The sequence below is a fragment of the Thermomyces lanuginosus genome, assembly GCF_041956635.1.
Source record: "Thermomyces lanuginosus strain ATCC 200065 unplaced genomic scaffold VTN49scaffold_42, whole genome shotgun sequence".
NCBI classification, from domain to species: Eukaryota; Fungi; Ascomycota; class Eurotiomycetes; order Eurotiales; family Trichocomaceae; genus Thermomyces; species Thermomyces lanuginosus.
In genome coordinates, this window is record NW_027192376.1 from 531,677 (window position 1) to 544,186 (window position 12,510).

Genomic DNA, 12,510 nt, shown 5'->3' on the forward strand with positions numbered 1-12,510 from the left:
AGTCGTGCTACTCGTAATTTAGGTTACTACGAGTAACTAACTAAGCCCAAATAAGCAACTAACCTAATTTAGAACTACGTAAGAGAGTTATCGATATATCCTAGGTAGTTATACTTATTCAGGTGGACTTGGAGCCATCCAAACCTGATGCGAAACATATACTAGGTAGTTCCCGTTCCGGAAAGATGATGTGATAGCTTCCAACTTCGGAGCCCGCCATCTTGAGCCATCTTGAGCCATCTTGAGCCATAGCGTCAATGAGGGAACAGAGGGAGATCTTTTTGGGGCTGCTTACGCCGGTATCCTGATCATTTTCTGTGATACTGCTGTCCTAAATGGCTCCTAGAATCTTCTTGTGACAGACATCTGCAACGGTATTCCAGTCTGTGTATGGAGGAGCATTCTCTGAGACGACAAGCCTTTCGTGGCTCAGCTTTGGTCCTTGTGGGCTCCGTTTCGCCTGTTGTGAGGAAGATGGCTTAAAATCGGGGTCCGTCAAGACACCGATCGTTTGTGAGTTTAGAGTATATCCTGGGAAGGAAGGCCGCGATATGGCGCATGGCGACTAGACTCGAACTATGTACCTGCGGCTTGGCTGTACGGAGCCAACGAAGCTGTGATATAAGAAGTGATGCCATTAAGGATGAAAACCGCCACAGGCAATGGGCAGTTCGGATTTTGAGTGGCAGAGATGAAGCACCGACGGTCGACAAAGACTTACATTACTTCTACGTAGGAGGTGGTGCGTGCTCATGCAACCTTCGAGGAGGAGGAATCACAGCCCGTGGCACTAGGAATGCAAACATCGGACACCACCCCGATGTGTGATTGGGATGGACGTACGAGCGACGTTCGGGATGAGAGCACACAGCTTCAATGGCAGAGAAGACGTCCGAACTGAAGGGAGCCACTGGATGGAGGCTGACATTGACGGCAACGCTCTCTAATTCGAGCGCTTCTTGCCATGATTGAACAGTAAGTTATGGCTTCACGGCGAGTTTATCACTCGAAACTACATAGTGCTAGACAACGTCCAAGTATTCGCACACCGAGCTTACTGATCTTCCGCGGCGCTCGGACTCTCCCACTCGCTTTATAAACTAGGCTCTGGGCCGGGCCGCCGGGGAAGCAGGGAGCTATCAGCCCGGAAATGCTGATTGGCAGATGAGGTGACCAGCAAAGACCAGGGTCCCTTGCAAAGAGACGTGCAAGCCAATCCGGGCAAGCCAGCGCCGTTACGGCGCGCTGAATGCTTCGAATTCTTGACTCGCTTGAGCAAGCGCATGCATGTTGGATCTCACATCAGTTTCCTGTTGCTCAATCTCTGATAGGGAGAGCGAAAACATCCCTGTCACCATGTGGCCCCAAAACGCGGTTGTCTATGTTTGACCTACCGTTCTGGCGGAGGTGCAGCAACGCCGCTGGAAAACTAAGATCCTGATGATTTATCTACTTGCGCATATATTAATACCGCGTCGGAGTACCGAACGCTGGCTACAGAATCATAATTTACAAAGTCCATTTTGGCATTGCGACCAGCTCTTTGGTACCCTCGAAGCTGTCCAGCGTACAATCACGAACTTAGAGTTGTTGAACGTGTTACCTTACTGGAGTTAAACGGAGAGTAATTCCACCATGACGGAAACGTTCCCCCAGGAACAGGCAACTACCACCACAAGCAATGCCCCCGTCAATGTTGAAGTGGACGTCTCGGTACAATATCCTTTCATTGCGGTACATCAGTGCCTTGCTTACTTGAGTCGCACAGTATGAGAACGACTCATCTTATGGCGATGAACTGTACGTGAAGTCACTCCATGGCGTTTTAGATCTCAAAATATTGCTGACGCATATTCTTCGACTTATAGATCGTCGTACAGCGCGTCCCTGACATCGTCGGCTCTCGACTATCGACATGAGAATGGCCGTCGTTATCATAGATACCGCGATGGATGTAGGGCTTGACTTCTTCTTGCTGATCATCCAAGCTCTGGGAACTGATCATTATTTCTAGCGTATCTGCTTCCCAATGATGAACCAGAAAGCGACCGCCTAGACATGGTGCATGAGATGTGTCTCGTGATGTTGCACCGGAAACTATATCTAGCTCCAATCAAGAAGCCGCAGCGTGTCATCGATCTAGGGACTGGGACCGGGATCTGGGCGATTGACTTTGGTAGGTTTGTTTGCTAGGTTCGGTCGATGACGGATAGAGATACTGACTTACTTTGTAGCTGATCAACATCCCCAGGCTGAGGTAAAGAATACCATCGGAAGCAATCCAAGATGGATAGAGTACTGAGACTGGTTTTGAATTTTTCCAGGTGATCGGCTGCGACTTGAGCCCAACTCAGCCCACCCTGTCAGCCTAGCCAAAGCACCTGTCGTGGATTTGTCTGACTGACAGACATTGGCAGAGTTCCTCCGAATGTGAAGTTCCTGGTGGATGACATCGAGGCGGACTGGGCATATGAACGCAATCCATTTGACTTCATCCACGCGCGCTTCCTGGCCCTTTCGATCAAAGACTTTGGAAAGTTGATCAAGCAGTGTTATCGGTATGCTATCGAAATGTTTTTTTTTTCCCTGTTTGCTTTTTGACCTAACGGAAAGGACTAGATCAGTCAAGCCCGGGGGCTGGGTTGAATTCCAAGACTGGGACGGCTACCCCGTCTCTCCAGATGGCAGTCTCGAGGGTACCGCGCTCCAACGGTACTACGACGAAGTCTACGGCGCTTTCGAAGATGCCGGCTACGAGATCCGGCCAGGGCCCAAGCTGGAGCGATGGTTTCAGGACGCTGGCTTCGTCAACGTTCACGTGGAGAAATTTGTCCTTCCCTATGGCATCTGGCCGAAGGATCCCTATCTTGTGAGTTTTCCCCTTCTTGTCTCCAAAGAGAAATCAAATGATAATTCAGTGCTGACCTCTTTGTACAGAAGAAAGTTGGTGCCTGGAACCAAGCCCAGGGCGAAGCGACTGGCTTCGAGGGCACAGCCCTGGCCGCTCTGACACGGTACAAAAATTAGACCAAGGAGGAAGTCATTGTTCTCGCCAGCCAGGCCCGGGACGATGGTCGAAAGCGTGACATTCACATGATGTTCAGCTTGTGAGTATCCTGCAGCTTTAGGCAATGCTTTATAAAACTAACAACGGCTGCAGCTATGTCGTCTATGGCCAGCGTCCTGAGAATTGACAACGCTAAAAACTGGGATAAACAATAACTAAACATATACTGTATATAACTTTCTCGTTTTTTCCTTCTTCCTCCCGAACATTGTAAATTCTCGGATCCGGGTTAATCTACCTCCCTTGCGCACGAAGTACCTACCTTTCGAGCAAGCAACATGGCTGTCGGCCAGGGACATTCCACTCTCAGGTTACTCCGTACGAGTAACCTGATCTAGCTTTTTAAGGTAATTGATTGATCGTATTATGTCATAAGGTACCTCGCATCTCCAACCGATTAAAATCCCCGCAGAGCCACTCTCCCTGAGATTGGAAACAGCAAGCTTGAGAGAAAGCAAAAGAAGTCAGAAAAAAACGAAGAACAATGACGACGTTTGCCGCCGAGCCCCAAAAGCCCGAACCTTCCTCCTCCGCACATCTAGAGTACATCCGCCAATGCCTCTCCCTCGCGGAGAAATCGCCTCCTCGACCGACCAACTTCCGCGTGGGCGCAATGCTTGTCCTGCGCCGCGATGAAGAGCGCATCACTGAGGATGATACGATCCTCTCCACGGGATATACCATGGAGCTCCGGGGCAATACACACGCCGAGCAATGCTGCCTGGCGAACTACGCGGCGGTGCATTCTGTGCCGGAGGATCGCGTTGGGGATGTCTTGCCCTCACCGGCAGACCCGCGTCGGAAAGATGGGAGGAAGTTGTTGCTCTATGTAACCATGGAACCGTGCGGAGAGCGCCTGTCGGGCAATACGCCGTGTGCGCAGAGGATTATTCAGACCCGTCGTGGTACTAGTGGAGGTATCGATAAGGTCTACTTTGGTGTCAAGGAGCCCGCCACGTTTGTCGGCGAGTCCAAGGGCTGTCAAATGCTGAGCGACGCAGGGATTGAGTGGAAGCATGTTCCGGGACTGGAGGAGGATATCCTCGCCGTAGCAACGGCGGGTCATGAGCAAAAAGAGGACAGCGAGAAGAAACAGTCGAGGACAAATATCGATGATATCAGTCCTGAAGAGAGACAGAGACAAGAGGCTTTGCCTCGGAACCCTAAGAAGAGGATGATGGAGAATGATAGTTGGCAATAATATACCTCTGGATATTCACTGTCTATAACGAGATGCCCGGTTCTCGTTATACCAACTTCCCGTAAGTTCCTCATAGGGTTATTAACGGCGCAAGTAATAACACAGATCAAGCCATGATACTAAAGTAATTCCTCATATCTGTCTGCTCCAACCCCGCAAATGTCCGCCTCTTGATCACCGATTCGAGCCGATAGAGCTCCAGAATCAACTGCGCGTCACCGTCCACCTGTTGCTCCTCGTACAGACGAAGCTTCTCTAAAGCGTCGAGCGCTTCCTTGTGTGAAATGTGGGCCAGGTCATCCACGACCTGGTCGTCATCCTGCTCTTCCTCGGGCCGGAACTGGGACAGGATGAGATCATCAAGCTCCTCGAGGTTATCCTGCACAATTTCATCGGCCGGGTGGACGAAGCTGGCCACGTCCATGGGGTCCTTGATCCGTGCAGACAGCTGCAGCCCGAAGAGAGCTTGGGAGATCTCAGCGATGAGGGGCTGTGCGTCTGACGGGTGCGAGCGCTCCGTGGATAGGGCTTTTTGGAAACAGAGCTGGATGATGTCGCTTGTGATGTCACGCTGCCATGCCCCAACGGCCCATCGGACGGCCTTGAGGACATTCATCGTGACCAGCGGATCACGGCCCTTGTCGAATTCGTTAATGATGTAGCGAATCCATTCGTGCTTCCAGGTGGTCTTCCACGTGCTGATGATCCCCTGGTCAAGGGGCTGAGTCCGGCCTGCGGAGCTTCTTGGAAGCCAGATGATGGTGGTATTTTGCAGAGGGAAATTGCTCGAAGTGATGCGCTGGACGGCCGCTTGATGGACGGAGTAGTGGTCCAGCAACAGAGCCACCTGTCGGCCGTGCATGGACGCATCGAACCATCGCACCCATTCTTCGAAAATCTGCGGGCTCACCCAGCCCTTCCCATTGGCACACCAGCAAAGACCGAGGTTCTCGAGGCGCACCCCGGCCGCAGTAAACGCACGCGGTTGCTTCGCCATTCCAACGAACCACGGCGCCAGTTTCTGCGAACCGTCGGCATTGCAGCAGAACACAGCTGAGATACGCGGCCGTTCCCTCACGCCGGGAAGATTGCGCGCTGAAAAACTCCGGTCCGGCATCTGCTTCCAAAAGAGTGACGCTTCCCCGCAGCTGAAGATATCCCTGGGGCTGAACCTGCTCAACGTTTCGCGGACGGCAAGTATCTGTGCCGCATAGTTCTCATCATTATTTCCCTGCTGCTCACTTTGTTGCTTTTGCTGCTTCTGCTCCCGTATCGTCTTTCGCTGCTGGAGGCGCGAGATCCAATTGCTGCTGAAAACCGGCATTTCCTTGCCCCGATACGCGGGAATGTTGTTCCAGTAGTACTGCGCCTTCTCCCGGATCATATCCTCTGTGACGACCATTTGTGGTTCAGCGGCCAGAATATACTGATTTAACGCGCTTTCCAGCTCCGGCCACCGTTTGGGACGCAGGCGCTTGGCGTTGGCCTGCTGCTCCGTCAACTCGCCATCAAGATGGCTGTATCGTGCCGAGAGAATCTCCGATATGGACGAAGAGGAGAGCCGGTGCCCGTATTCGCCCTGAAACCAGTCGGCCAATTGCTTCAACGAGGCGTTCGGATGTTGTCTGCGTCGTGCACGGAGCGCGGCCTTTTGCGCCGTAGAGATAGCTGTTCGACGGGGAGCCATTTTCGTCGGACGCTCCACCAGCTAAAGTGATAGCAGACGAGATGGTAATTACTTTATGGGTGCATTCTCATCTCAGTATGTTGGGTTTATAAGATGTTGAAGAGTGTGCACCGCCTCGTCGGAACACGGATCTGACAAGTTTGATTCCTGAGGCGAGAAGTTCAATATTGAGCCTCAGGTTATCATCTTTGGCTCGAATACGACAAAAATAGGGCTGGTTCTTATGAAGTAGGGCTTCGTGCGACAACTAAGAAAATTTCCAATTGTCCCCTCAAGCCTGGCAATTTCGTAATAGAGACGTTCGTTGTAGAGGAATATTAGGGTCACGTGCGGAAGCTCTGGGCGATGATTATCTTCCTAACCTTGCCGTTCTCAAGTTCAAGCCCAAACATCAAGCTGCTGGTTGCCTACGGAGAACAACAATGCCATTGCAGTAGTAGTTTGGGGTATATCTACCCAGAGGACGTTCAGAAAATGGCCACATGGCCCAAGATGGCAATGACGGCAACATCATGGAATTCTACCCGGCGTACTGCTTCAAGGCATCGCCGACGTATTTCTCCTGGGTGAAGATGTCCGCCGCGATGGTGCACCAATTACAGAGTCGGCCAGAGTATGAAGGTAATTTTGCAAGAACTTCGCTTCCATGGGCTCAAACTAATCAATTGGATTTGGCTGCAGGACAGAATTTGTTCTTTTACAAAAACCATCCCATTCGCTTTGTCTGTGTAGCGGGATTGATCGTTTCGCGGGAGGACTATGAGCGACGGACGCTATTGAATCTGGACGATAGCAGCGGCTCAACACTCGAAGTTGTGATTGTCAAAGCCTCGTCCGCGACAGAAACATCAACATCCAATGCGGCCGCCTCCACGGAAGAGGAGGAGGAACAGACACCAATACCCGCACCAGCAGGTACGGACGAAATCAACAAACCACAACTCCAGCACGTCTCTGCTTCAACCAAACAGAGCATACCCGACACCGACACTCTCACCGTCGGTACCGTGGCAAAACTTAAGGGTACGCTCTCCCGCTTCCGGAACAGTATGCAGCTTGTTCTCGAACGTTTCACCATCCTTCGCGACCCAAACGCCGAGGTACGTTTCTGGGACGAGCGCACACGCTTCCTTGTCGACGTTCTGTCCGTACCATGGTCGTTGACAAGCGGGGAAGTCGCGCATCTGCGACGGTTAGCAGATCAGGAGCGCGAGAAGGCCGCCGAGGAGCGTAAGCGTGTGGCTGAGAGGCAGTTGCGGCATGCACAGAGAGAAGAAAGGCATTATCACCGGATTCTGCGCCGGTGGGAGCGCGAGGAGAAAAGGAGGGAAAAGGAGGCGGAAGCCGTGGCCCGGGCGAATGCACAGTTTATGGAAGTGGTCGCGGCGTATAAGAAGCTCAGGCATGTGCGATAATGATGCTATTTCACGCAATTCATGCAAACCGAATTATTCCAGAAAACCATAACAAAACAAAATACACTATCAGAAAAGCTGAAGCCACATTATATTATCACGCCGAACCAAACTCCATCCGGCTTTTGACTCTCCTGCTTTAGTACGCTCCGCGATACCAATCCTCATCATCATACCGCCCAGATCCCGAATCATGGTAACGACGCTCCCAATCCCGGTCTCTCCCAAGCCCATCACCATAGCCCCCACTATCATAATCGCGATACCGCCGCGAATCACCAAAATCGTCGAGAATACTTTCGGGTTCCAGGACCTCTTCGTACAGACTATCCTTCATGCCTAGAATCTGACTATCGGACCGGCGATAGTCGCCGCCGTCTCGCTCGTTGAGTCCGACGGAGGAACTGCGCATTCTTCCGCTCCTCATTGTCGGCGACGGCTGACTCCCGCTAACACGGACGTGCGGACGTTCTTGACCGCCGTACGAATGTGAGGCACGATGCCGGGTCGGGGTGGCGAGGAAGTCTTTGTCCTTAGGGCGGCCCGGACCATCGCGGGATGATGACGGTTCGTCGTAGACCTTGCCGCCGCCGGGTTGGGCCGAATAGGGTTTGCGCTCCCTCTCTATTGGGCGAGGAGGTCCTTCTTCGTCGTCGTCTTCAACGTCATCGACATGCGCCTGCAGGTTTCGTGGGGGACGATCTCGGGCCGGGGTGGACACTGAGTTGTTGTTATGAGGTAACCGAGCCGACTGCGGTTCGTCCGCGGATGCCTTTGATGGTTGCGCGGGTGGCGTTGATGATGATCGCGGTTCCGCAGGAACGTCGGGCAGGTCCCGAACGCAGTGCATCCGGATTGACTCCATGAGTTTCTTGAGAATCGACGGGTCTTTATTGGAAGGAAACAGCCGCCGAGGAAGCTCCTTTGGGAACCGTTCTCTACGGTTGTCCGGGTTGCTGATGGGCAAATTCAGCACGGCCTTTTGCATCCGCGTGAATTCTGTCTCCGGCCGCGCCAGGATGTTCCATGTCATCCAGCGCTCGAAGCCGCGCGGCGTCAGGCCCGGCACATCTGGCCGCTCGTTAAGTCTAATTTGGAAGAGATGGTGCTCGGCCTCAATCTCGCGGTAGAGTCTCGAGATTGACGAAGTGCGGTCGTCAAAGATGTCTTTCACAGTGCCACTCAGTCCCCGGCAAGGTGGAATCAAGTGATAAAGCGTATAGGCGTACCTTGCCATGGCCAGGGATCCTGGCTAACCGCCGTGTCGGCGTAGAATTTCTGCATCTTCTCTGGAGTCACCACAAGGGTATTGCCCGGCGGGTAGTCTTCAATCTATGGACACTGGTCAGTACATCCGCTCTTCTACCCAGGCTAGCCCGGAAATAAACCTACCAAGTGCACGGCAATCCCCCGCAGAAACTGGCCCAGTCGCGCAGTCGGCCTGCCATCTTCAAAGAGTTTGCCCCAGATCTTCTCGAGCGTCGTTTCCTCGCCTGACGTGGACACCCGCTTCAGCGGGCTGGGACGACGGTCCGGCGAAGGGCGCTCCTTAACTGGATCCGGCGGCGCATCGCTGCGCTCGGCTGTTGCTGGCCTAGGGCTCGTCCTCGGCGGGGTCATGCTCGACACAGATGCTGGGCCGGGTCCCCAACGCTCCGATCCGGGCGGCGCATATGGCGCCGGAGCTCTGCCGACACCCGGAGAGTCAGTACGGCCATATGTCGCTGGCTGCGACGGCGGTTGCGGCGGTGATTGCGGCGGAGGTGAATAGTACGGATGGACTGGCGGAGGCGGCGGCGGAGGCGCCTGCGCATACGTCTGTGGTTGCGGGCTGTCTAGCCCGTACGCTCTTAACTGCTGGATGACGGTCGCGGTCACCTGAGAGATAAGCTCTGGCGATAGGTAATTTGGAACAGCGCCGGCGGGCTGGTCTCGAGGGCCCTGGACGTGGGGAGGCGGGGTCGCTGCCGGATATTGAGGCAGAGAGGTCGCCGCCGCCTGGGGTTGGAGCTGCGGCTGCGGCTGCGGCTGCGGCATCGAGACCTGGTCAGAAGCATACTGGGCGGGATACGGTGTCTGCTGTGTGGAGGCGACAGCCGGAGGAGGTCCTTGGCTGCTGTACTGCTCACTCGGAGCGGGCGCCGATGGATAGGGCGGGTTGTCGTGATAGTAAGTATCGGACGCCATCTCGTCAACTCTCCTTTGAGCAGACGGAGATGACCGTGAGAGAGAGGAATCAGGACCCCCGATATAAATGCCACCGTGTACGGAAATTTTTACTTTTTAGCTGCAGCCTGGGATCCGACCAGGAAGAGGGGCGGCGGCTGGTGGTTGGCGTGTGACGTCAAGCCGCAAGCCGATGATCTGCAGCATGATAAAAATACATTAATTTAGTGCTGTTATCCAACGAACCCGCGATCCCTTTATGCCAAACTACGAAGCTTGCGATAGAGCGTCCTCTGAGTACTCTTCAAGGAACGTCCACAGTTACATGGCAGCTGGCCGTATCAGCCGCATGGGAGCATTACGTCACGGGGATTCGTCTTTTCAAATCACGCGGACTGAGCTACAAAGGATCCTCATCTTGACTAATTACGAGCTACTGGCGTAGAAGTGCAGAAGATGGCATTCAGTACGAACTACGGAGCGGGAAATTATTTCCATGGTCATATTTCATTCCACCCATGGTTCTCTTTCGGCCCGCCCGCGAGTCCTCGCAACCATGGATCAACTGCGCTTCGAAATCACGGTACCATGTTATAGTAAGAGATCATCACCGTCTTCCTGCGGCGGCAGGTAGCGGCCCACTTCCGGCCTGCGCATCGACGGTGCAGTTCCCTTGGGAAATCGGCCTCCCTGAAAGACGTCAGACCCGAATAAATGCTGTAGAATTGAGGCCCTGATACGCACCTTGATTTTCGCCCACCGATCGTTTCGCGGCCGGTTCTCCTGCAGGTTCTCACGTCCTTGCCGGACTGGGCCCGCATCGACGCCCCAGGTTCTCCATCCCGAACCGGCCGATCTAGAGGCGGAGATGGTTGCCTCTCGCTGGTGGCCAACTCCCTGGTTATCGTCGGCAATGAAAGTTGCTTTCTTTCCTTTTCTGTTCTTCTCTTCCTCATCCCCATCGCGGGACTCGATCCAAACACCGCCGCCTACGGAAAGGTCGTCTTCGTCGAAATCCGCGTCACGAACGGAGCTGCTCGGAGCGGCCGTCGAGTACGCGTCCTCCCCCAGCGAGTTGGAAGTCTGTCCCGCGAGAACTGTACTGCCCGCCTTGCTCTCGTTCCTGTCCGTGAGCTGTCTCAGTAGAAATCGTAGTTCTGAAACTTACCGTGGATTCCGTGGAGATGGTCGCTTGATCGTCTAGCTCATGGTCTGCCCAGGGGTCCAAATCTAGCTGGTCCTGGACGCAGTTGCAGCATCGCTGTGTGATGGTCAGTGTCGACACAGGCATCATGAAGAGCCGCCATCCTTACCGCTCTGTCGGGGTCATGGCGTTGATTTTTGGCAAACTCTGTGAGGGGCTTGGTCTTGAGGCAGACAATGCAGGCCAGCTCAGTGGGCGGGCCGCCGACACAGGTTCGACAGCGGATCGGGCAGCCGATGATGCCTTCCTGGCCCTTCCTGACAATGGCCTGGCGCAGCCGATTGAGCTGGCTGTTGGAGAAGGCGGCCTGCATGCGGTTTTTGTGGCAGGCAGCGCATTTGATCCTTCCTCATTCAACATGGCCACTCTCATCAAATGATATTTGCAAACCTACTTGTCTGGCAGCTTGACCTGTTTGAGTCTAGCACATCGTCAGCCCGAGTGTCTTACTGGCATTAATGCTACTCACCTGTCCACGAAGTCGCTGTCGAAAGGCACCATGGTCCACCGCTCTTGGGTTCCTCTTTCCTCTGACGATGATGCAGTCAGGAGTGGCGCGGATGATCAAGAAGAAGAAAAGGAAAGAGCAACTCTGTCTGTGTGAAAATGCTCCTGCTGTTCACAGCTTCCTTGATGGGCAAGAGCACCTGCCGTTATCCGCAGCAAACGCAGTTTCCTGGTCCATTCATTGTACGCAACGTATTCTGTTCACTGTTAGATCGGAGAATATCATAGTCGTTGGCATGGGGCTGCATTCGCGCCGTGATCGAAATCTGCATCTCTTGAACATTGGGACTTCTATGCCACCGCAGTGGTGATGCATGTCTGATGTCTACTCGTTTGATCGGACATCAGCATTACGAATGTACAGGTTCGCATCATGCCTGGCTTAAATCATTCCATATCAGATCCATAATGGCAGGAAACGGACCTCAGAGCAAATTGTTTCGTTTCATTTGGATATTCATATCTGCAAGACTGTGCATGTCTTTTGTCTGAGACCGAAGAAAGTCATCATCCTGGAGTTTCCTGGAATTCGTAGAAAATACGAGCATTACACGGAGTACGGAAGTGAACTACAGAGTACTCGTAGTGCTGAAGTACTCAACCAATATCGATTTCTCCTAACAACGCATATGCGAAATCCAGATCAGGCTCGTCCAATGTCATCTGCTCCTTCCTGGTGACCACGATGATACCCCAGACCACAGCTGCCGCTGTCAAAATGATCTTCCACGTCGATGGCCAAAGCACTGCGGAGTGCAGCAGCAGGCTGCAGGACCGAATTGGCGATTGGCCACCGACTGTTGACCACACGAACTTAACCTAATCAGTGACGGAATGAGTCATGATTGGGCAGGACAAGGTTCGAGAATCTCGCGGTAAATCACGTGAGATAACCTAACCTAATTCTGGCCATTCAGATCAAAGCGGCAGAGCGTTCCCCAAGGTTAGGTTAGGTAGCGTTAGTTACGTTGATGTTAGGTTATCATGATATCCTCCGAGGTTGCTCCTGGTTCTCCGTACGGAGTATCCGTACTCCGTGCAAACTCTGCCGGCCGAAATCAGCAGACAAACAATGCTTCTCTACCTTGTGTGCTCCGTCGGACTCGTTGCCTAGTCTATTCCCACGTCGCAACGGTCTCACCGCAGAACAAAATGTCGGTCAATGAGTCCGATGTCGGGCAGGCGAATCACGATGAATGTTATGAACGCGTAAGAAGAAAAAAAAAGAGAGAAAAAAAAAGGGTCGAGAAAAATTTACAAATT

The 12,510-nt window shown here is 53.3% G+C and overlaps 6 protein-coding genes across 6 annotated transcripts; 3 read left to right on the forward strand and 3 right to left on the reverse strand.

Annotated features, from left to right (window-relative positions):
* Positions 1-1,635: 1,635 nt before the first annotated feature.
* Positions 1,636-3,027, forward strand: VTN49DRAFT_6915 (uncharacterized protein; the record flags this gene model as incomplete). Its single annotated transcript, XM_069415126.1, has 9 exons — positions 1,636-1,713; positions 1,769-1,800; positions 1,869-1,954; positions 2,015-2,176; positions 2,235-2,257; positions 2,325-2,362; positions 2,418-2,558; positions 2,620-2,869; positions 2,938-3,027. 9 exons carry the CDS (start codon positions 1,636-1,638, stop codon positions 3,025-3,027), a joined length of 900 nt encoding a protein of 299 aa, XP_069264955.1.
* A 524-nt stretch (positions 3,028-3,551) lies between these two features.
* VTN49DRAFT_6916 (uncharacterized protein) lies at positions 3,552-4,268 on the forward strand (the record flags this gene model as incomplete). The annotated part of the gene is made up of 1 exon (XM_069415127.1): positions 3,552-4,268. One exon carries the CDS (start codon positions 3,552-3,554, stop codon positions 4,266-4,268), a length of 717 nt encoding a protein of 238 aa, XP_069264956.1.
* Positions 4,269-4,374: 106 nt separating this feature from the next.
* VTN49DRAFT_6917 (uncharacterized protein) lies at positions 4,375-5,955 on the reverse strand (the record flags this gene model as incomplete). The annotated part of the gene is made up of 1 exon (XM_069415128.1): positions 4,375-5,955. The coding sequence occupies one exon, from the start codon at positions 5,953-5,955 to the stop codon at positions 4,375-4,377; it is 1,581 nt and encodes a 526-aa protein (XP_069264957.1).
* Positions 5,956-6,437: 482 nt separating this feature from the next.
* On the forward strand, positions 6,438-7,370 carry VTN49DRAFT_6918 (uncharacterized protein; the record flags this gene model as incomplete). The annotated part of the gene is made up of 2 exons (XM_069415129.1): positions 6,438-6,576; positions 6,637-7,370. The coding sequence occupies 2 exons, from the start codon at positions 6,438-6,440 to the stop codon at positions 7,368-7,370; spliced, it is 873 nt and encodes a 290-aa protein (XP_069264958.1).
* A 139-nt stretch (positions 7,371-7,509) lies between these two features.
* Positions 7,510-9,557, reverse strand: VTN49DRAFT_6919 (uncharacterized protein; the record flags this gene model as incomplete). Its single annotated transcript, XM_069415130.1, has 3 exons — positions 7,510-8,537; positions 8,600-8,702; positions 8,763-9,557. 3 exons carry the CDS (start codon positions 9,555-9,557, stop codon positions 7,510-7,512), a joined length of 1,926 nt encoding a protein of 641 aa, XP_069264959.1.
* A 570-nt stretch (positions 9,558-10,127) lies between these two features.
* VTN49DRAFT_6920 (uncharacterized protein) lies at positions 10,128-11,241 on the reverse strand (the record flags this gene model as incomplete). The annotated part of the gene is made up of 6 exons (XM_069415132.1): positions 10,128-10,226; positions 10,281-10,646; positions 10,705-10,797; positions 10,850-11,084; positions 11,135-11,161; positions 11,210-11,241. The coding sequence occupies 6 exons, from the start codon at positions 11,239-11,241 to the stop codon at positions 10,128-10,130; spliced, it is 852 nt and encodes a 283-aa protein (XP_069264960.1).
* Between the last annotated feature and the right edge of the window lie 1,269 nt (positions 11,242-12,510).